This window comes from Grus americana, chromosome 5, assembly GCF_028858705.1.
Source record: "Grus americana isolate bGruAme1 chromosome 5, bGruAme1.mat, whole genome shotgun sequence".
Lineage (NCBI taxonomy): Eukaryota > Metazoa > Chordata > Aves > Gruiformes > Gruidae > Grus > Grus americana.
The window spans coordinates 18,353,960-18,376,724 of NC_072856.1; the positions used below are offsets into that span (position 1 = coordinate 18,353,960).

General features: G+C 53.7%; 1 protein-coding gene across 1 annotated transcript; it reads left to right on the forward strand.

Moving 5' to 3' along the window:
* The first annotated feature begins 6,365 nt into the window (after positions 1 to 6,365).
* CTSD (cathepsin D) lies at positions 6,366 to 22,755 on the forward strand. The gene is made up of 9 exons (XM_054826551.1): positions 6,366 to 6,607; positions 7,052 to 7,208; positions 9,500 to 9,623; positions 11,234 to 11,352; positions 15,367 to 15,566; positions 16,720 to 16,842; positions 18,034 to 18,178; positions 19,147 to 19,245; positions 19,890 to 22,755. The coding sequence occupies exons 1-9, from the start codon at positions 6,546 to 6,548 to the stop codon at positions 20,049 to 20,051; spliced, it is 1,191 nt and encodes a 396-aa protein (XP_054682526.1). The 5' UTR covers positions 6,366 to 6,545; the 3' UTR covers positions 20,052 to 22,755.
* Positions 22,756 to 22,765: the final 10 nt, after the last annotated feature.

A 22,765-nucleotide genomic window follows, 5' to 3' on the forward strand; every position in this document is an offset into this window, starting at 1 on the left:
GTTCCAAGGACCTGCACTTGATTCTGGCCTTTTCTTTCCAGCAACCCTGTCCTGCCCCAGCCAAAGCTGCCTGGTGCCGGGGTCCCCCCAGCGCTGACCGACTGCTGCTTGGGACGCCCCAGGATACCGCAGGGAGAGAAGCCGGCTGCCACCTCCGCTGAGCCCAGCCTTGCCAGCAGTGCTGAACAAGCGGCCCTTGTTTCAGGGCCCAGGGATTGGAGGCTGCAGCCGGCTGGCCCCAAGGAGTTTGCAGGAGACCTTTGCCCAGGAGCATGCCCTTAAATCCCCACTCATTGCACCAGTCAATTTAGGGTTGCAATGCTAAAAAACCCCAACAACTTAGCGCTATGAGAGAGAAAGGATTTTTTTTTATAAAATGGTGGCCTTGCAAGGAGGGAAGATTGGCAGGTATTTAGCTGCTAACAGACATCTGCATTGGCAGTGTCCGAGCAGTTTGGCTCTATTGACTCCTGGCTGTAGCAGGAGGGGATGCTGGAGGCTGCAGAACCCAGGCACAGCTGCAGTGTCCACCCAGGATGCTCCCACACCTCCCTCCACCCGTAACCTACAAGTGCCTTCAGCTGCGAGCACAGGGCAAAGCATCTTCACATTTTTGACCATAACCCTAACCTTAAGCCACCCTGGTGACAGAGGTCCTTGGGAAACACTCAGGGGCTGACAGCCAGAGAGGCTGAGATGCCAAGTCTCACACTGCAAGTAATTATTAGCAGGGTGTTTTGGGTGCAGAAGCTCAGAGAGAGGGTGTGTAAAGCCACACTGTGTTTGCCGAGGTGCTTAAATGTGAGTTCAAGATCTTAACCCCACTCAGGCACATGGGAAAATGCTGGCTGCGGTGGCAAGTGAAGCTAGAGCTTAGGAGAAAGGTGACAATAAATAGGTAGGAATTAAGAACCTTCATGGGCATATTCACACAGCAGCAACCCTCCTAGGAGGTCAGGATTGATTCACCAAATCACCAGTGGAAGCGGGGTGGTTGCTCCCACTCCAAGGACACACATTGCAATTTTAAGCCGATCCTTGGGTCGCCATGGGGTGTTGACCTCATCTCTCTGAGCCCACCCTCCTCCCAGGACCAGAAGGCTCAATTGCTTCAGTGCTTTGTCACATGGAGAGGTGGTTGCACAAATGATGGTCTTCTCAGGGCATCTTTGGCTGGAAATTCAAGGAAATAATTAAATGGTATCTAGTCTTGGCAAAGAAAACGAGATGGATGGCATGCTTGGATGTGGCTGAAGGCACATCTCTGCATCATGCATGGAAACCCCACCAACAAGCTGATATCCCCCTGCCCCAAGCTGGGCTCGCACTGCCCCAGGGACCGCAACAGGGATTGCTAAAGACAGGCGACAAGGTGAGTCGGGTCCCAGTGTTCCCCATCACATCCTGGCGTGGGAGGCGATGAATCAATGCCATCGTTGCCACTTACCACCCCATCCCGTCAGCCGCCGGTCACGCTGCCCGCTGCCAACGCCTGCCAAGGTTGTTGTTGCCCATCCCCGGCAATTTCAGCCCGCTGCAAAATAACTTGGGTGAGGCAAACACCACGAGATGCCTGCCCCGAGGAGCGGACAGGGCCAGCAGCTGGGGTGAGGCAGGTCCCCTCCTCCCCTAGGTGGGTGCCAGGCACGTCCCCAGCCGCGGGGAAGGATGGGCTGGGGGATGCGGAAGGACGTCCGACACCAAGCAGGGTCAGGTGCAGGCAGGTGGAGCGGGGGCAGTGGGGATTTGGGCAGGGCCACGGAGTGCGTGGGATATGGGGACAGGCGATGCCGAGTTTGGCAGCAGCCCGGTGGGGTGAGGCAGTATACAAGTAAACCCAAATGAAGACACCAGGGCAGCTCACAGGCTTAAAGACCATAAGCATTTTGCTGCATAAAGCCTTTTTTTTTATAAATAGCTAGAGGAAAGACTGGAAGAGCAAGGTCTGATGGAGGAGGTCCACTGGGGTGAAAGCACCCCATGTTCAAAGGCTACTGCAAACAGCCCTGATGGGGATGGAGCCATGCTCAGGGCTCCTGCCCCTTGTGACACCCCGCCATGCCACCCAGCCGTGCCACCCAGCCACAAGCAAGCTACCCTCACCCACCACTGGGATCAGGGTTTGTGGCATGAGAGACACCAAGGGAACAGTTACCACCCTAAGCCTTTTGCAACTCCACTTAGCATCTCCCCAAGGTCACTGCAGCCCATGCTGGCAGCCAAAAACTATTTAAGCAGGCTGCTGGCCAGCTCTGCCTCCAAACCAGCCTCAGCAAGCCGGCACGGGTGGACTGGGGATTGCCACAGCCTGTGATGCCTAGGACATCTCCCACAGCGCTGGGACACAGTGGCCAGGGCCTGGATGAGTCCCTTTGCTGTGCCCAGTGCAACCTGTCCTCCGCTCCTAGGTCTCCCATCAGCTAGAGGTGCTACTAAAGCACCTTTGGGTTTCCTTTTGCGGGTGTCACCCAGAAAAAGGGTGTAATTTGGGATGTGCCAGAGCTGCTGGAAAACACGCCCTCACCTTGTGAATTGTACGTCAATTTAGGAAACGGCATTGGGAGTGGGCGAGGTCCTGGCACTGTGCCGGGAAAAAGTTAGCACCGCTTCGCTCGGGGGGCTCAGGGCTGGTGAATCAGGCTCTGCTAATTAGCTGCATCCAGCAGCTTTGCACTGGCACCGGGACCTTGAGTTGGAGTCGGGGTGTTTGCAACCAGACCTGCCCAGGCTTGTGCGCCTGTAGGCTCTGCTCAGCTCAGACTGAGGAACAGTTTTCTTTTTTCCTTTAGCAACTAGCTGTGAAATCCTGAACAGCATTTTTCTGAATTTGAGGAAGACATTCGTCCTCTGGAAATCCCACTCGCTGCTTTGCATTTGACACCTCTTCGCCAAAAAATAGTCAGCGTTTCTGAACTGAAGCTTTCCTTGCCCTTTAGGTCATTGCAGTTCAAGGCATTGGCTACTGCTGTGATAAATAAATTTAAAAAAAAACCATCAAGGAAAGGGCAAAGGCAAACGCATAGCCACATGTAAGGAGAAAGAGGCCACCGTAGCATCCCTGCCAGAGTGCTGCCAGACTGCAGATGCTAGAGCCCCCCCAAAAAATAAAGAGCTTGAAACTAAGCACCATCAGGTCCCTGGCCGTACAGCAAAGGGCAGGTAGAACACCCTGGCATCACCCATGGAGGGGACCCCAATCTCCTGGGGCTGGGGTTGGGGTGCTCCTCCCTGCAGGAGCTGCTGGGGCTGAGTCATTCGACCCCCCCTTGTGAATCCTCTCCAGCAGGGATCAAGGTTGTGAAAGCGTGGCCCGCTCCCAGGGGTGCGTCACCCCACACCCACGGCCGTGGCTGCCGGGGACAACACTCCGGCTCACTCCCTGGAGCCGGGAATGCAGGGGGCAGGGGAGACAAACCAGCAAGAGAGGGGGTTCATCCACTATGCCGAAAATAGGAGTGAGGAGGGACAGGTCCCTCATCTGTCTTTCGCACATCTCTGCCTGCACCAGATGCCTCAGCCGTGGCACTCCGGGTCTTGCTGTGCAAACAAGGAAAAATGCATAAAAATGCCCAAGCCCGGACTCATGCCAGTCTATCTTTTGAAGATAACGTGGTGCAACTCTCATGGTCCCAGCCTGTAAATACGCAGACGTGCTCCCAGCTCCTGGTTAAACATGCCTGCTGAACCTCTCGAGGCCTTGACATCAGAGCAAGCATCCCACAGAGGTGCTGAGGGAGCCCAAATGCAGAAATCTTGGCTCCTTGCTGGGCCCACCGGTCTGCCAGTGCACAGCCATAGTGGAGTCAGCTCCAAAACCACTGGTGCCATGGGCTAGAGCCAAATTAAACACACGGGATAAGCCCCCCCCGGTCCCTTCCAATCCTGCGAGCACCCAGAAGAGGATCAGTATTGCAACATTTTCCAACACAGCCCCGTCCTCCCTTTTTCCCAATAAACCACTGGGAAGTGTCCAGGCTCACCAGTGTGATGCACATATAAGTTGCTTAGAGAAGCACATCTAAAAGCAGCAACCCTCCCGCATTGGTACAAGAGCAGCTCTGGATGCAGACACAAGCCCTGCTACCACGAAGCCCAAGCAAAGGCTTGTTCATAACAGCTTTGCTAACAGCAAAGCTTGCCCTTAATCCCTTGGAATTAAAAAAAACAGACACAGACTGGGTCCGGACTGCTTGACCCTGCTGAAAGACTTTGCTCTGCACTGCGTGATGGTAGAGGGCTAGCATGGCGTGCAACCCTCACCAGCCCATCCCTGCACGCTGGAGCCCGCTCCATAGCCATGGGATGCTGGGAGAGACTGGCCAGACTGGAAATACTCGCAGAGGAACTGCTGTAGGCACCTCAGCCCGAGGGCTAAGTATGCATTGCCTGACCGGCTATGGTTTCCTGACCACTTCAAAGAGGAGGGAGGAGGGCTGGTACCTCACCGGTTCCACCCCGGGCTCTGAGAGAGAGCCTGAGAGGGTATAGGGGAGCCCCGGGCCTGGCATCAGGACTGTCCTTTTTGTCTGCAAAGCACATTTGCAAGGGGGTTTAGAGCCCTTGGGGAGGGTGGGTTTGCTTGGGTGGGTCCGTGGTTGGGTTAGTTTATGTCTCACCCACTCCCGCTCACAGCCACTCAGCACCGGGGCTGCCGATACCCAGGGGAACAAGAGGAGGATACCCCTGAGCTAGAGCCCATGGCAGCAGTGACACTTTTGGGGTCGGGCTACAGATGCTGGGGACCCGCCATGCCTTGGCCCCGTGCCTGAAGAGAGCTGTGCTGGGTTTTGCTGAGTCATGCAGTGCCACAGGGCCGGGAGGCTGCCGGGTTTTGCTGACTCAGGGTCAGTGGCATTCGCCTTGACCACGCGCCTGCGGGGGCAGGAGGGAAGCAGGGGCTGGCCGAAATAACGGGACCCAGCGGGCTCAGCCAATGCCTCCGGCCATTGCTCTGGAAAACCTCATCCCAACGGGTGCCATTTCCCACAGGGAGGCGGCAGGTTTCCCGATACCCCCGGCTCCAACAAGGCATGGCAATTTGGAGAGCTAGTGCGACGAGAGGCAGCCCAGGGCAGAAGTAACACCTAAAAACACTCGGCATGGACCTCAGTCAGGGGTCGGCAGGCACAGACCCGGGGCAGCAGGATGCTGCGTGAGGCCATGGGAGGATGGGAAAGGGTCAGGGAGGCAGGGTGGGAGGAAATGGCACGAGAGAGGTGCCAGCAACATGAACCAGCGATTTTCTGGAAGTTGCATGAACATGAAGGAGGCGAGCGAGGGACAAGGACCCCACCACAAAGCCAGCGGTCCCTCACTCCAGCAGTGACAACCTCATCCCACAGGTAGCTGCTTTCCCATCCCCCAAGCTGGGCACAAGCAGGAGCAGAAAACAAACACCCTAGCCCTCAGGACTTACAAAGGAAAGCATCTGTAAATCCTATTTTATTTATATTTTTTTCCAGCTGGTCTCATGGCTCTGTAAGAGCTCGGTCGGGGCAAACTGGGCAGAGATTAGCTCTGTCCGTCACCTCCCAGGCCGGCGGGGTGCCACCTCTGAGCTCTGCCGTGACACCCCATGGTGGCAAAGAGCCTGTCCCAGCGCTCCCCAACGCTTGGCCCTGTATTCTGGGGGGGTCAGACCTCAGGGTATGCTGGTGGCCGGTACCCCCCCCAGGCTCTGCCCAGCACCAGCATCATCCTTGATGGCTGTAGGTGTCCCAGTACCGACACAGTGGCATTTCGAGGAGGGGCACATCTGGCTTGGCACCCCCCCAAACAAGCTATGGTTCAGTATATGCCCACCTTCCCCCAAAACCCCCATCCTGGAGGGATGAGTCCCCCCAAACTTGGGGTGTCCTGGGGCCAGGGAGAAGCATGGGGCTGGGGGACTGCCATGGCCCCCCTGGCCGGGAGGTGCTGCCATCCCTGTGGGCCCAGCTGCAAAATTAAACCCTACTGGTGACAGGGGGTGGGCGGCTGAGGTCCAGGAGCAGCCATGGGCTTCTAGCAGGATGAGCCCTCGCCCGGGCTGGGGGGGACACACAGGGGGGCTCCGCTTGGCGGGGTTTCGGGGTGCTGCTGACTGGGGGGTGCCCCCCCAACCCCCGCCCCAGAGAAGAGAGAAAAGCCAGAAAACCTGGAACAAAACAAAGCCAACAAAAAGCAAGGTGAAGACACAACAAAATTGAGCACGCGCGGCCGCTCGGGCGCCTCGTGATGTATTTAATAGTGTTTATTCCCCTTTTCCCGGAGGCTGAGTCACGGCCCCAGGCGCCGGGGCTCAGGCCCGGGGACCGGGGCGGGGGGGGGGGCGCGTGAGGCGGCGGCAGCAGCCCCGGCCCCGCACCCCGCGCAAGCCCCGCCCCGGCCAGCCCTCACGTGACCGCCAGCTGCAATTTAGACCGTCAGCTGACTCGAAAAATCCCTGGAGAGGGGCCGCCGCTCCTACAAAAACAGGGACGGCGGCCGGGTGCGGCGTTGCGGCCTTCTAGTGGCGAGACCCTCCGGCCCGTGTCTCCCCCCCAGCCACCACCGCTATAGCCGCCATGGGGCCTCGCGGCCTCCTCCTGCTGCTCGCCCTGGCGGGGCCCTGCGCGGCCCTCATCAGGTGAGCCGTGGGGGGTCCCTCGGGGTCTGGCTGAGCCCCTCGGGTGGGGATGGGGGGGATGCATGGGACATGCACCCCAGGTGTTGGTGCAGTGGTGACCTTTGGGGTCCTCATGCGGGCGCCCCACACGGGTCTGTTCCCCCTTTCCATTAAAGCAGAGGGGAGAAAGGCTGAGACCCCCTCCTAAATAGGGGCTCATAATTGATGTCCTGCCCATGCAGGGGTCTTGCCCCAGCTTCCCCTGTCCCCAGTGACCTTTCACAGCCATCTGCCATCCTTCCCTCCACCCATCTTCTGGCTTTGTGAGAAGTGCTGAGCACGGCACTGCAAGGAGCCCGATGCTGGTCGGTCCCCTGGTTTTGGTGGCGCTATACTGCCCCCCTCCCCACGGGGACTGCCCCACACACACGCATTAACAGGTGGGCATTCATTCTCCCCTCACAGGATCCCCCTGACCAAGTTCCCTTCCATGCGACGGGTCCTGAATGAGGTGGGCAGTGAGATCCCAGACATGAATGCCCTCACCCAGCTCCTCAGGTTCAAGCTGGGCTTTGCTGACCTGGCTGAGCCCACCCCAGAGATCCTGAAGAACTACATGGATGTGAGTAATGACCCTCCCACCAATCACCCCCCCACTGAGCCAGACCCCAGCACAATGCTGGCTGGGTGGCCATCACTTCTAGGGGTACCTGTCCCGTGGGGGTGGTGGGACATGCCAACCTCACTGTCCCACCACACCAGGAAGGTAAAGGAGGGAGAGATTCCTATAGGAGAGATTCATACACCCTCATGGCTTAGTGGGTGGTTGCTGGAAGTTGCTTCTTATCATTGCTAAACTAAAAATACTAATAACTATAAAAAAAACCTCTACCACCCAAGCAGGAACTTTTTAGCTTATGTGACCTATTTCCTTTCCCTTCTGTCACTATTTAACAATTGTAAATAGGGACCTGTTCACTTGCAGTCCTTCCGAACATCTTCTGGCCTATTGGGGGTCTACTTTCTACAACACAGGGGCATAAAAATCATGCTCTGCTTCTTGGGGTGTTCGGGTGTAAAAGAATGAGTGTGGGGCAGGGGAAGAGGACTTGGACTGGGCACCAGCTTTCTATGGGACTGGTGATGCAGGACCCTTCCTCTCACTAGCTGTCATCTTCTGCATGGCCTTGGGAAAAGCCACCCTGCACCTCCACCTTCTTATCAGGAGCTTAGGGAGCAAAGGGACCTTCATGGTGGAAGCAGCAATAAATGGAGAAGCCAGATAAAGGACATGAGGTTTGCCCTTGCCCAGCTACCAGACACATGTAGAGTTTCCTATTTCTGGGTTCCCCACCAGGTACCCTCGTGGCTCTTCAGGAGGTGGGTTGCGAGCACCGGCTGGCACCGGATATTTGGGTGCTAATTCAGGATATTTCCCCCTGCTCCCCTTCCCCAGGGGTTCTTGTCACCCAGCCAGCACTGTTCTGCCGGGACTGTGCTGGGAAGGGCCACTGGTGTTTTAATCAGCAGTGTTGAAAGCCAAGATGCTTTCAGCAGTTGCGCCACAGCATTGTCTCTTGTGACTGCAGCTTGGGCTGCCACTTGGAAGGACTCTGCTCCCTTGTCACAGGGGGACCAGCCCAACCTGCAGTGGGAGATAACGGGTCCCTCCCAACCTGGCTAAAAATGCTCTTGCCGCCGGAGGATCTGTTGGGATGAAATGCACAACCTCCCCTACGCTACCCTGTATGATCCTCACCAGCCCCTGGGACCCCTCGTGGGCCTGTGTGTGGGATGTACAGGGCCTCTATACTGGGGGTTAGTTTTCAAGCCCCAGCAATAATTATAGAATCACTGGAAGCAAGTGCTGCCTCCCCATTATGGCTAATTTCAATGGATTATTAATTGCTCAGTGAGCAACCCCTGCAAACTAAGTGCACAGGAGGTGAGCAGCTTTGCTAATCCTGTTTTGTCCATCCCTCACCCCCTTAATTAAGTACCTGAGGGGTTTGGAAAGGCCACAGGCTGACTTCCCTTGCTAGCAGCCCTGATCCAGCAGCTTGCCAAGCATGACATGGCTGCCTGTCCCTTTGGGAGGGCTGGGGAAAAATGGGTCCATCCAGGACCTGCTGAGAATTCCCTATTTGTCCTTTCCCCTCTGGATAGAGGGATGCCTTGCAAACATCTCAGCCACCCAGGTTTCTTCCAGATCCAGCAGAGATGCACTTGCAGGGCAGAGGGGTATCCATTGGATACCTGTGCTGCAGGGACTTGTCCCAAACTCTCACCTCACAGGCCTAAATCCCTCTCTGGCAGTGCTGCTGATGCCCTTCTCTCCTAGCAGCTCTTCCAAAGTCTTCCGATGCCCACAGCTGAACATCTTATTCCTTCCCACCCCAGGGGCTCACCAGCCTGCACTGAAAGTGCCAGCAGCTCTACCTCCACCTGTGGTGGGCAGAGCTGCTGCTTGCTACAGCTCACAGTTCCTCGGCAAACTTGCCAGTGAAGTAGCCTCCCAGCCAGTTTCAGCTTTCAATAACACAGGTGTTTTGCTTGGCTTCCTCCCATTTTTTTTTCTCTTCCCTATAGTGAACAGCATGCTGGCCTGCAGACCTTCACCCTTGTCTTCTGCCCTGTGTTCCTGCCCCAGAAGTCCTCCTTCACAAGCACCTGTCTTGCTTCTTCTCCCCAATTTATCCTTTTCATGCATGCTGTAATGAGGCGTGAATACCAAAGGGGAGCCTCCCTTCCAGAGGACAAAGTCTGGGAGCCTGTCACTCTCAAAAATGAGAGGGCAGCAGTGTCTAAATAAGAAGCCAGTCCCCTTTTTTGATCCTGAGAGGTTTTTTTGGTCTTTAATCCCCGTTTTTAGCAAGTTGCCTCTGCTGACAGCTCCCTTCTCCTCCTTTGCAGGCCCAGTATTATGGTGAGATCGGCATTGGGACCCCCCCACAGAAGTTCACTGTGGTCTTTGACACTGGATCCTCCAACCTCTGGGTGCCATCTGTGCACTGTCACCTCCTGGACATTGCCTGCTGTAAGTGTCACCAGTGCCAGCTGTGGCTTGGCAGCTTCTCCTTCCCTGCCAAATGCAGATCCTGGCATTGCAAGAGGAGAAACTGAGACAGCAGTGTGAAAGGGCTTGTCAGAGGCTGATGGGCTCTTGGGGTCAGAGCTGGAAATAGGATCCCAAACTCCCGCATCCAGCCTTCGTTACTCCCTTCCTGTTTTTTCCCCTCTGCATCTCCCACGCACAGCTCCAATCCTTCCCCAACAGCCTCAGCCCTGCAGCCGGGGAGCAGCATCACAGGTTGTGATATTTCTCCCCAAATTATAGACCGATGCTGCTGTTGCCCCATTGCGCAAGGCTGGTGGAAAAAAAAAATCAACCTCTTGCCAGATCTGATACAACTGTCCTAGTTTCTAGTTTATTGCTGCATGGAGCATGTGCCTGCATGTTTATGGAGTTATAATTAACGAGAGCCAGGTAGGCACAAGGAGATGAGAACGTCTTAGGCACTACAAGTTTTTTGCTTTGTGGCATTCCTATGCAATAAACCTCCACAGTTGAAGGTTTCATACCTGGCAATGGCAAAATGCCATTTAAAAGCCACTGGCTGTGCTGCTTAAGCAGAGCAGAGAAACCTGTGGAGCCAACAAATGCAACCATGAAAGGTGGTGCACAGTGCTTGTTGGGGGTAGGGAGGAAATTTGGTCATCTTCTATGGCCCTGTAGTGCCCAGAGAGGAGACAGACCACCTTCTTGCATATGTGAAATGAGATTTAGGACACTGGTAGGGTGATGAGGTCCAGACCTGGTCTGTCCTGGGGGTCCCTGATCTCTAGCAGGGAGCTGGTTTCTCAAGGCAGCGGTGCGGGAGTTGCTGGGACCAAAGAGCTGGTTTTACAGGTATACAGTAAGTGTAACCTCCTGCCAGACTGGGATCCAGGCAGCCCTGCCAGGGAACTCCCCATATAGTGTGTCGGTTTCTGTAGGGCTCGGCTGGTTTGCCCTCAGCTGCTGTCTACCCTGCTCAGCAAGCAGCCATGGAGCCAGGCTGGTTGAGCTCACTGCCACGTGCTGCTGCCCAGCTCGTGACTCGGGAGGAATCTGCGTGGGAGGAATCTGCCCAGCCATAAAACCAGGGATATCTTTCCTTCAAGGGGAAAAGCAGCTTGGACTAGGGGAAAGCCCTTCTGCTCTGCAAACAAAAGAGTACTTTGAGCCCTCTCTGTGCAAAAAAAAACTGTATAAAAAAAATTCCAGCTAGTCTTAGTAAAAGAAAAATAAATCCATAAAGTGAAAATGTTCATGCCCAGAGTGGACTATATTTAAAGCCACCCTGGTTCTTCATGGTATGGGGAACACGTTTTGCTGTGCTATTTAATGCACCCTGACACACCAGCCACATAGTTTCTAGGCTGTTAATACCTGGTGGTCAAATCCAATTTAACAGCCAAATGGGATCAGCCCACCTAATTCCCCAGATGTTGGAAATGCTTTATTAAGCAATCCAGGCTTGGCAAATGCTGCGTCCAGGCCCACCTTTGTGTTGTTTAGTGTCTGGATGAGCTGGGCAGTGTGGGGTTAGGTATCAAGGAGCATTGCTGATGTATGTCTCCCTGTGTCCCCCTCCCTGGCTGCAGTGCTGCACCACAAGTACGATGCTTCGAAATCCAGCACCTACGTGGAGAACGGCACAGAGTTTGCCATCCACTATGGGACGGGGAGCCTCTCTGGGTACCTCAGCCAGGACACTGTCACGGTGAGTAACAACTGCCCTTGTCCTGAGCTGCCCCAGCCTGCTTTGAGCAGAACACTCAAAGCCATTTGATTTCAACGGCTCTTGCTTCTTGAGTGTCCTACTCGTATTGAGTATGCTTCAACACCATGTTTCCAAGTGCTTTGAAACAAGGTGGTGGTGATGATGACTGAGAAGGTGACAATGACCAAGGCAGGCAGAGAAGAGGGAAGGTATTAATCAGGTCAGCAGGCTAGGAGTGTGGACTGTGTGAATGGTGCTTTGCAAACATGGTCTCTGGCCACCCCTCCAACCCTCTTTCCCCCAAGTCTGGAAATTTCCCAACCCAAGTGCACACCAGCCCCTCTGTGCAGGCTGCTGGTGGTGCCCAGCTTGTTCCTGGCTGATAACCATGTGGTAGTGGACATCCATGGAGGAGCTGCCCAAACACTGAGCAGAATGGGCTCTTTGCAGCCCCGTCCTGGTCTGGTGTCAAGGATGGTGCTTATGTTTGCAAAGGTTGTGTAATGCTGGGGGACTTCCCCAGCAGCATTCAGGGCCCAGCCTGAGGTAGCCAGGTTGCTGGTGGTTGCTTCCCATAATTTCCTCTTCAGCAAGCAAAGGCTGAGCTTACTGCCCTGCAAAGGGTGGGTGCCTTTTGTGACTGCCTCCCAGGTACAGGTGCTTGTGGGAGTTTGCCAGCTGCTGAACATCAGTGGTGCACATGCTCCCAGATTACTTGCTCTCCTGGCAGGGATAAGAGCATGTGTTTGTTTTGCAGTGGGGAGACAAAGCAAGAGTTTTGAATAAGCACGTAAATCTAGGGATTTGGGGTTTTCTGTGTTAGGTTCAGCTGAAAATTATTGACCTACCAATTTCATTGGGATCAAGAGGAGACCACAGTGGGTGTTTCATGCAAGGAGCACTCTTCAGCCCGTCCTTACAGCAGGAAAATTTCAGGCTAGTCTGGAAGCCCCAGCCATTGCCTCTGTGCTGCATCCAAAGATGCCAGCAGCTCAGGCTGGGTGCAGGACCCTCTTTGGGGGACAGAGCTTTTGATGGGCTCAGTGAACCCTGAAAATCAGTGCAGACAAGGCTTTGGGGGAGAGCCCCAGAGGGCTGCCAGCAGTTCTGCACCTCTGGTTTTGTTCTCTGCCTTCTGCAGCCCACCAAACTTTGGGACTGTTTCAGTTTTGCTTCATGCTATTTATTTCCTGTGTGCTTTGGTTCACTTAGAAACACCCTGCTACAAAAAAACCTGCCCATCTGAACCTTCCTGCGGCTCTTGCCAAATGAAGGCACCCTGCATGTAGCATTAATGGATTCTCTTAGGTTTGCAAAATACAGACAGAGCAGGTGGAGGCATCTGTGTTTGCTCCGGTAATGGAGCAGGGCAGTGAGGCAAACAGCAAACTTTATTGTCCTGTGAAAGTGTGGGCTGGTTTAAGCACTTTCCGGCTTAATGCAGGGGCTGAAGTGAGTCAGAAGGAAAATTGCAGCTTTTTCTTTTTTTTTTTGTTTGTAATTATCACCCTAATGCCTGCTTGCTAATTAGCTCTCCACTTTCTGGCAGCTCAGAGGAAGGATTTTGTGCCTCAGCTTGTTCGGGAAGTGGGGATGGCTCTTGGCAGCCAGCATGGCTTGTAGCATTTGGTTTCTCTCTGGGCAGAATCAAGAGAAACCTCTTGTGTAGAGTCTGAGCAGCGTCATGCTTGCAGTACACAGGAGCATGGGCAACTCAGAGGTTAGGGACCTTCAGCTTGAACACCAAGATGCTTCCTTTGATGCACAACAGCCTGTAGGCAAGCTTCCAGTTGGGTGTAATCTGGAAATACAGATGTTGAAACCACCTTCAGGGTGACCCTCCTGGCTCCAGCTGTCCCCATGGGTTGGAAGCAGTCACAGCAGCCTGTGGTAGCACTGACATATGACTGAAAAATGCTGGTTGGCAGGTGGTCCAGAGTCCTTCAGCCTTGAGTTTTTTTAGAGAGCGTGACAAGCTCATGTTGAACATCCTCTCTCTTTCTGTGGAGGAATGATGCCTTGTAGTACCACGCACCTTGGTGCTGCTTGCCCTCCAAAGAGCAATGGATTCAGCCAGCCCTCTGGTGCTCAGGCATCTTGGCGCTTTATCACAGCCCAACCTTGAGATGTCCTTCAAGGACAGCAGAGGAAGCATTGCTGGCTGTGGGGCATGAGGTCTCTCACAGGTCTGCCGTGCAGGTACAGCACACAGGACATGTCCCTCCCCACCTCTCCCCTGTGCCTCTGCAGAGGGGAGCCCTGAGCCCCAGTGCCAAACTATGCCACAGAGACAGTAGTCTGCCTTCACCATCTGGCAGTTGCCTGCTCAGCTGAGGCTGCTAACAAGGAGGCTGGGTGAGCTGCAGGGTGCTGACACCTGTCTGCAAAGTGCTGGAGGGCAGCCACCATGCAGCCATCCACTGGTAATGATTTTTGGTTGCTTCCTGTCTGGGTGAGAGCCAGCTGAGGGATGGAGACAAAGGATCTGTCACCTGGAGCCAGCATTCTACTAAAGATGCTCTTGGGTTTCAGTCCTTCTGAGGACCAAGTGCAGGCAGAGTCTGCTGAGACCCTACCACCGGACAGATATCTGCCTCCCTCTTGGAGTGTGCAACCAGGACAATATTCAAACAAACCTGACACTCAGTTTTATCAGTCCATTACACTCTAATATTTTTTAAGTGGAACCCTTATTGAACTTTCTGAGCTGCTGCATGACCAGCTGTGCCCAGTGGTGGAGCGGTGGCTTTTGTAAACCTGCAGCATACAGCTGGCACACTTGCTGTGTGCCAGCAAGCGGATGCATTGCTGTGAGCTGTTTTGCCCCACATCCTGCCCTGTGGCTTTTAGCTTTTGCAAGGCTCGATCGCCCTTTCCTAGTGTAAGCCTCTGATACCATTAAAGCGAAAACTGCCTGTCCCAGCCTTGCACTGTTTAACCCTGGGGAGATATTAGTAATTTACAAGGATCGTTATCTGCCATCGGGTAGGAGAGGCCAGCTTTTTAGTCCAGCCCAGTTCACTACAGGGCTGCTAGCTGCAGGCTGAGAAGCTGAAATTGTCCTAGCACAGATGCTAAAATTGCCTGTGGTCAGCCAGAAGCTTGAAAACCTCCTGAACTGCTAGAGCCAGGAGCCAGCAGACACGTTCTGCTCCCTGTCAGCAGAGCTATCCTGCTTTCTGTGATTTCCTTCTTTCTGGGGATCTGCCCTTGCAGGGCGTTTCAGCTTTCTGGGGGGAATGCCAGTCCTTCTTGTGGCTGGCAAGAGAGGTGACCTTTTGCATTCTCAGTATTCCACTTGCTATTTTTGTGTTTTGGGCTCAACCTCGCTTTCCTGGCTGGTCTTCTCCCCTCCCATGGGAGGTCTCTGCAGGCTGGTGGGTCTGCTGGGAGATGCAGCAATATCCCAGGGATGTTTCTGATATAGGGGAGATCACAGGGGTCACTGGCAGAGGCGAGAGATTTGTGCTCCCAACTGTAGATGGGTGCAGAGCTTGAGGAGGTAGGACGTGGAGATCAGTTAGATGATGTCTATGGTGGAGAAGTAGTTTAAAAGCACAGCACAAGAGCTCTTCAGACTGGGAGGAAAGGATGAAGTAGGTGATAGGGGAAGGGATGTAGGGGTGATAAAGTGATATAGGACCCTCTGTGCAAACAGGAGGAGCTGCAAAATAGCATGGCCAGTGCTGGGACCCAGTAAAAGGCTGGAAGTGTTGAGTGAGGTGGGCAAAGAGCAAAGGGGGGCTCCTGCCCATAGGGGTGTGCTGGGCTTTGCAGGGACCCAGGAGGTGCCACTGTGTGGCCAGAGTGACCTGTGTCCCCCTGAGGAGAGCAGCACCAGGGTGTCTGATTTCTGCAGCTTCCTTCAAATGTAAGGGTGAAAGCAGGGAGTGTGGCAGCATGTTGAGGGATGTGCTACAGCCTGTGTCCAGTGAGATCCTGTTTCCACACCAATCCCCCGAGACAGTTTACTTTACAGTCTGCTTTTTCCCTTCCTTCCCCATCTCCCCTCAGCTTGGTAACTTGAAAATCAAGAACCAAATCTTCGGGGAGGCCGTGAAGCAGCCAGGCATCACGTTCATTGCTGCCAAGTTTGATGGCATCCTGGGCATGGCGTTCCCAAGGATCTCTGTGGACAAGGTCACCCCTTTCTTCGATAACATCATGCAGCAGAAGCTGATTGAGAAAAACATCTTCTCCTTCTACCTGAACAGGTAGTGTTGGGTTTGGTAGCGCACCTCTGGCAAGCCCAGCTGGGCATTTCTCTATGCCTCCCTGTAGCACCTCTTGTCATGTGCCAGTTTACACCCTGGCCAGCACTGTTACGGAGGTCTCAGCAAGGTGTTCTTGCTGGAGCAGTCAGGCCAAAATCTCTGTTTACTGCTTTGAAGTAAGAAGGGAAGTAGAAATGCAGCCATTTTACTGATAAAAAGCTGTGTAGATCTGCTGCCAGATTTCTTAACTGATGAAGAGACAGAGGATGCTTCCAGAGGAAAGAGAAACAAAAATAAACAGGGTTGTGATCATGAAATTGCACGCTGCTAGTGCAGTCCCCATTGGAGGAGTAAACACAGCCCCAGTCTGTTGCCACAATTCTCAAGCCATGTGGCTGCCACCATGTCATGTCCTAAGCAAGCATGCCCCCCACCAGTCATCACTAATGATGTGGCTAATACTCCCTCACGCCCCAGGAAATCCTCCTGTGAGGCTCCCAGTGCCTTCCCACCCGCTGCTGCTCCCCCCAGGACACCCCATCATCCTCCTGGCACCGCAGGGGGCACTCTGAACTACTTCAGCCCAAAAAGTAGCACACCAGGAGCAGGGAAGGCAGGGAGTGCTGCTGCTGTCTGCTCAAGCGCCAGCCCTCCCCCATCACCATATTTCTTCCCATCTGCTCGGCAGTGTGCTTTTATCTGACAGTAACCTTGAGGATTTGACTCCAAGGCTGCTGGCTGGCACAGAGTCGGGTGCAGATAACCTAATGCTGCATCAGCCATGTCCAGCCCTGCACGGGTGCTTGTTACAAGCTGATTATTAGGAGGGTCCCTGTGCCAGTGCTCAGTTCCTTTTTGCTGTCCCCCTTCTCTGCAGTGAGTTTCTCCAGGTGTCTGTGCGAAAGCACGAGGCAAAAAGCTGCAGCTGGGCCAAAATATTCCCATTTCCCCACCTCAGCCTATCTCACAGTATCTGTCTTTATATTGACATATTATAGCATGACGTAAGTAATCTGTCTCCAATGCTGCTAATGCCATGCTTCACCACCCAAGAACCCCAGCATGTGTTTTGGGGGCACACAGAGGGGGTTGTTCTCACCCTGCCCTTGATGTTCATGGATTTGGGTTGCTTGGTTTGTTTTTTTTTTTTCAGAGACCCCAGCGCTCAGCCCGGTGGTGAGCTGCTCCTGGGAGGGACCGACCCCAAGTATTACAGCGGTGACTTCAGCTGGGTCAATGTCACACGCAAGGCCTACTGGCAGGTCCACATGGATGCGTAAGTCCCCCCTCTACCCAAATATATGTGTGGGGGTACATGTGCAGACAGCTCATGCCTGGGGTTGGGCTGAGACCCCCCCCAAAAAGGGAATCATCCTCTATCCCTGCAACACAGCCATGCCAAAAAAAAAAAAAAAAGGCAGATTAAAATCCCACCCTAAGGCTGGGTCATTTGTCACTGGAAGGGGAGGAGAGGCAGAAAACAGCAGGAGATGTTCTGCAAAATCCTTTCCTCTTGTTTACAGTTTGGCCCTTGCAAACACCTGCTGCGCCCTTGTGAATCAGGGAGAAAAGCTGGTGTGTCTGCCTGGCAGGCAGGGCGAGCTCCATAGATTAAACCCCAGCTTTGCTCAGCTCTCAGCAAGGCCTGAGCTGTGTGGCTCACTTGCACACAGCTCCAGAGGAGCAGGATGAGGCCCCAGGAAGCCAGCCCTTGACTGAAGGGCACGGTGCGGCAATCAGCACGCATTGTTGGAGGCAGAGGGGGGAGGAGAGTAGGCTGAGCTGCCGGCCTGCCAGCCCTGTGGTCTATTCTGAGCTCTCCCATGTGATGGGAACTTAAAAGCAGCCTGTGATCAGAGTGTATCCTTTTCCTGGGGATTGCATCCCTCCCCAGCGCAGGGTTTTAGTTCTCATCTTCCCCCAGCCCTGCCGCATTGGCAAAGCGTGGCAGACCCTTGGCTAGAAGGCTTTATCTGTCCGTGCTGCTGTGAAATGCAATGTGGGTGAGGAAGCCAAGCAGTTCCTACCTTGCCTCACTGATCTACATGAACCCCCTCAGCTGTCACACCACCCCTTCAACCCTTTGCTTTTTGCAGTAGCACAGGTCATACAAGTCCCTAATGCCTCGCCCTTAGCTTGCTCGTGTGCCCGTTAGTCATGGTGTTTAGCAGGCAGGGTATACAGGCAGCAGTCCGGGCTGCCTGCAGAAATGCAGTAATGCACCAAGGCACCTGCTCAGTTGGGAGCAGGCGAGGGCCCTGCGGGGAGCCAGGGGTTCTGTGCACTAAGTCAGTGCTGCATCAGGGTTTCTGAGCACCTGTCCTTCCTGGGCGTCTGTCACAGCCCTTCCTTGCATGCCTATGTGCTGCCCAGGCTCAACCATCTTCAACTGTTTGCCTGCTGCTGCCCACAGCCTTCGCTGGGAGGCCCTCTAAGGGTTGTCTTCTGTCTGGGCATCTCTCCCCAGGGTGGACGTTGCCAACGGGCTGACTCTGTGCAAAGGGGGCTGCGAGGCCATCGTGGACACAGGAACCTCACTCATCACTGGCCCCACCAAGGAAGTGAAGGAGCTGCAGACGGCCATTGGTGCAAAACCACTCATCAAAGGCCAGGTGAGGCCAGGTTGGGAAAGTGGGAGTCCATGGCCATCATGGCATCTGTGCTGACGCCCTGCTTTGCACCCAGATGCTTCTAGAGACCTGGGTCTTCTGGTCCCTCTGCTCTCCATTCCCAGGCCATGCTCTTGGAAAAGCCCCTGGCATAGCAGGGACCCCTCAGTCTTTTGACCTCACGTAGCATTCGATGCCCTGCTCATGCTCTTGGTAGAGGGCACAGTCCCGTGAACTTCAGGAGGCTTTGGGTCACCCCTGCTGCCCATCTCTGGGAGGCAAAGGAGAAGGGGTGCAAGTTGCAGCTGAGGCCAAGGATTCACATTAATGTGAGTCTAGAGACACTTTAATACAAATATATTTAATGCAAATGACAACACTTCCCTGCCAACTTTTTAACTATCTTAACTAATCTCACAAGGTCATCCCTCTTCCCTGAAATTGTGGAGGGACAGGGATTATAAGGACCTCATAGGAAGGATGCTCTGCTCTGAAACCCCTCCCAAATCAGAGCCATGAGCACTCATAGGGCTTTTATGCAGTGTGGGGAGACCCCATGCTGCAGCAACAACTGGCTTAGACCTGCCACCCTTGCTGAGACTCGCCAATGTTAAACTGCCTTTGTCCATTCATCACACCACGCGTCCCTGTCTGTGTCTCTAGGCTGTATTGAGCCATGTCTCCCCCTCCTGTGGCAGAGGAAAGAGTCCAGCCCTGCTGTGTCAGGTGCAGAGCCAAAAAAGAGTGAACCCAGCATCCTTTGGCTCCATCCCTATCTCTAAAACCCTCTGGCCCCTCAGCTTGCAGCCCTGGGCAGGGAGCAGCCTGCTTATCCCAGCTCAAGGGGGATATGAGCAGTTCTTAGGGAAAACCACAGCAAAGACATGATTGTGCCTGGGGGAGACCATGTCCTTTTCTGAGGACATGGGAGCTGCCATCTAAGTCTAAAGCCTTTACTGTTTCTGTTTCAGTACGTGATCCCCTGCGATAAGGTGTCGTCTCTGCCTGTCGTCACACTAACACTAGGAGGGAAGCCCTACCAGCTTACTGGAGAGCAGTACGTCTTCAAGGTGCGTCCAGGCAACTTTTGCCTTCTCTACTCAAACCTCAACCATGAAATCCAAAATGCAATAGCAGCAAAAGCAAGGCTGGAGCTGGCACTTCGGGAAAAGTCTGAAAGGTTGGGGTGATGGCGTGGTGGTGCTGGCTGATGGACTCAGGCAACCTCACCAAAGTCCTGCAGTAACAAGACCCCCTGCGTGATCACGGTCATGAGGGATGGCAGGATGGGAGAGAAAGGGCAGGCAGGCTGTTGCACTGCTTTGTACAAACATTTTGCCCTTTTCTGCTGGATTCTGATGCCATGAGGCCAGCCTTGTCATAGCAGAGGCCACCAGCCTGGCATTTAAGCCATCACAGTCAACTTGCAAGGACCATCTTGTGTAGAATTTTAACAGCTCTAATTCAGAGTTGCATGGGCTGGGAGGTTTATGGGCATGTGCGGCTTTACTTGATGCTTTGCTGCGTAAGGGCTCTGGGAGGGGGAGCTGGGTTTGGACCTGTGGGAGAGGCAGGTTGGGAGTTAACTTTTGCAAGCTGTGGATCTCAGGCTGGGAGAAGCACAGCCAGCGTTGGCCGGTGTTATTGCCAAGCCTGTGAGATTGAGGAAAGGGGAGGACCTCCTCAGACTGAAGCTCTCACTCTTTTTCTTTAGGTTTCTGTACAAGGAGAGACCATCTGCCTGAGTGGCTTTTCAGGCCTGGACATCCCACCCCCCGGGGGCCCTCTCTGGATCCTGGGAGATGTCTTCATCGGTCCCTACTACACTGTCTTTGACCGTGATAACGACTCTGTTGGCTTTGCCAAATGTGTCTAAGCGCCTGACCCCCGCTGCCTCTGCCACACACACACTTACACGCACGGGAGCCATAGAGAAAGACTACCGGGATTAGAAACCCAGTGAGTGGAAAGGAGGAAAAAAAAAAAGAAAAAGAGATGGAACTAGATTTAAAATTATATGGAAAATAGTCATTAGTGCCCTGCTAACTACTTTTTCCCCTCCGTTGAGTAAGTGGTGCTGGGAGGTCTCTAGTTGACAACTCCAGGTGGATTAGCCCCTTGCTTTACTGCTAGGTCTTCCAGTATTTGTTTTTAAGAATGATTCTCAGAGCTGAACAAGGCCCTCTCATGTCTTCCAGCCTTGGTCTTCCTGGGGGGACAGCTGGCTGGAGCCAGGCCCTGGTGCCTCTGTTCCTGCAGAGAAGCTGTCTGGCTGCTCTTGGGTTTGGGCTTCTGCACTGGTGGAGAGGGATGGGGAAGGCTGTCCAGCACATTATTTACTTCTTGCTTTTTCACTGAAGTGGGAGAGCGGGATGGGGGAGAGTCTGTCTTCATCACCCCTCCGCGACAGGTTGAGGCAGTGACTGCTAGGTCATTTCTCAATGGGTTTGTGCTGGCTTAGTCCTAAGAGAGCACATTGCAGGCTGGAGCGACAGGGAATTGCAGTAGTGTGCCCAAGGGTTTTGGTGGTGTGTTTTGTGTTGTGACTGCACTAGTGAGAATGCTGGAGGCATGATGTCTGTGTGCCTGACCTAACAAGGCAGAGGTTCATTGGGGGGACTCCAGCCAGTGGGACTCTTCAGGGAGTAAGAATATAAAGGGGGTCAAGATAGGATTTAATAGAGGTCATTTGAATTCATGGCCACGAAGGCCCAGCTTTCTGCTGAGCAAAGTCACTTGACACAGGGTCTCTTGAGTTTGGTGAACTCAGGTTCCCCAAACCGCAGATCTTCCCAGCTTCATCTGCAGCGAGTGAGTTGAGAATAATGTTTCCTAAAGCAACTAAATGATCTACAAGCAGAAATCACAGTGATAAAATATGTAGGTATTTGTCAGCCACTTAAGACCTTTTTGGAAATATTATTTGCAGCATTTTGAACTGCCCAAAACTCAAGAGACAGTTGGCAGAGCCAGCAAGCCTCCCAGGCAGGAGGGTGCTGTGGCAGCTGCTGGACTTGTATTTGCTTTCCCTGCTGCCCCATCCTGAACCCAACTGCCTTTAACACCCTTCTTACCTGCTTTCCACCTTACTGATGCTGGTGAGAGCTCTGTTCATGTGCACCCTGTGTTGCAGACGCAGTGAGGAACAATCCTGCTTTGGGGAGATTGCAGCTGATTTAGCTGTGCTCGCAGATCCTCCTGGAGAGCCGAGACCTGTGCATATGGAGCTGCTCACTTCACTGGGCTGGTGTCAGTAGGCAAACACTGGTGGAGCTGGGAGGACAATAAAGTGAGTTTTAAGCAGTACTGGACAGCTTAAAGAAGAGAGTCTGCCAAGATTACCAGCCTGTGCTGGGAGTAAAAGACTCTTTGCTTTCCCAGTGCACTGGATCAGGTCCTGAAGTTAGGGAGTGGCAGCAGGTGAGGGGCAAAGCTGAGGGTGGCAAGAGGACCAGATCAGCACTGGCCTTGACAGCAGACCAGGCAGAACAGATGGTAAAATCCTGGCTCCCCAAAATTCACTGATAATACTGCCAGCAGTACTGGTGGGACCAAGGAAGTTCCTGAGTCTTTGGGCAGTGGGTCAATAGATGGTTATGCCCAGTGAAATGCATATACATCATCCCAAATACTGAATTCACCACAAGCATCAGGGACACGGGTGGGGAAGAGGTCCCGAGGTGAGCTGTGGGAGGACAGTGAGCACGTAGCCTGCAGATGTCCCCTGTCCCCACCCACTGCAGCTGACCAGTTTAGCTTTATAACTGTGCCTCATGCCTTGGAGGGTTCTGGCGTGGGCAGTGGGGACAGGCCTGGCCACACTTCTGATATGTGTATTGTCCCCTGCAACCCTGGATGCAACAAAAGCTTGCAACTCCCAAAGCTTGCTTCTGCCTGCTCGTAGTCTTCACCTGCAACCTTGCATCTGGACACCTAAGGACATCTGTTGCAGACTGGCTAAAGAACAGTAGCTTGCTACCAAAAAAATAAATCATGAATAGATACTCCAAAATCAGCAGATACTCAGCACCTCCCTAGAGAGCCCTGATTTCACACCAGTTAAGTGTCCAGAGCTCCTCCAAGTCCTGCTACATCGTTTCCCAGCTGCAGGATTTTTTCAGCATGGTGAGACAGACACAGCCTCTTGGGTACCTGCAAATAAGACCTGATGCAGAGGGGAAGCCTGGCATGGACCTGGCGGCAAGTTTTGAATGTCTTTGGCATCAGATTTAAGCGGGACGTGCAGCACAGCCACGGAACAAGCTGTCGGGACGTGGTTCTGCTGGGCATGCAATGCCTTATGCTGTCTGCATCATAGCCTCTGTGGTAGCCCAAGGCTGGGCTGGTGTCTGTGCTTGGGCAGAAACGATGCCCAGAGTGTCATACCTTAGGATAGGCTGGAGGAGTGGTTCATTGTAGTCTTCCCTGAATGGGTCTCCTCCCCATGTTCTTATATTTGCATTTTTAAACTGAACTCTAACTGTGTGACTGTTTGGGTTTTTTTAATCTAATTTGCTGTCAGAGTTACTGTCTCATCATAGAAAATTGAAAAAAAAATAGAGTATTTCCCCCTCCCTTAATTCTGAAAGT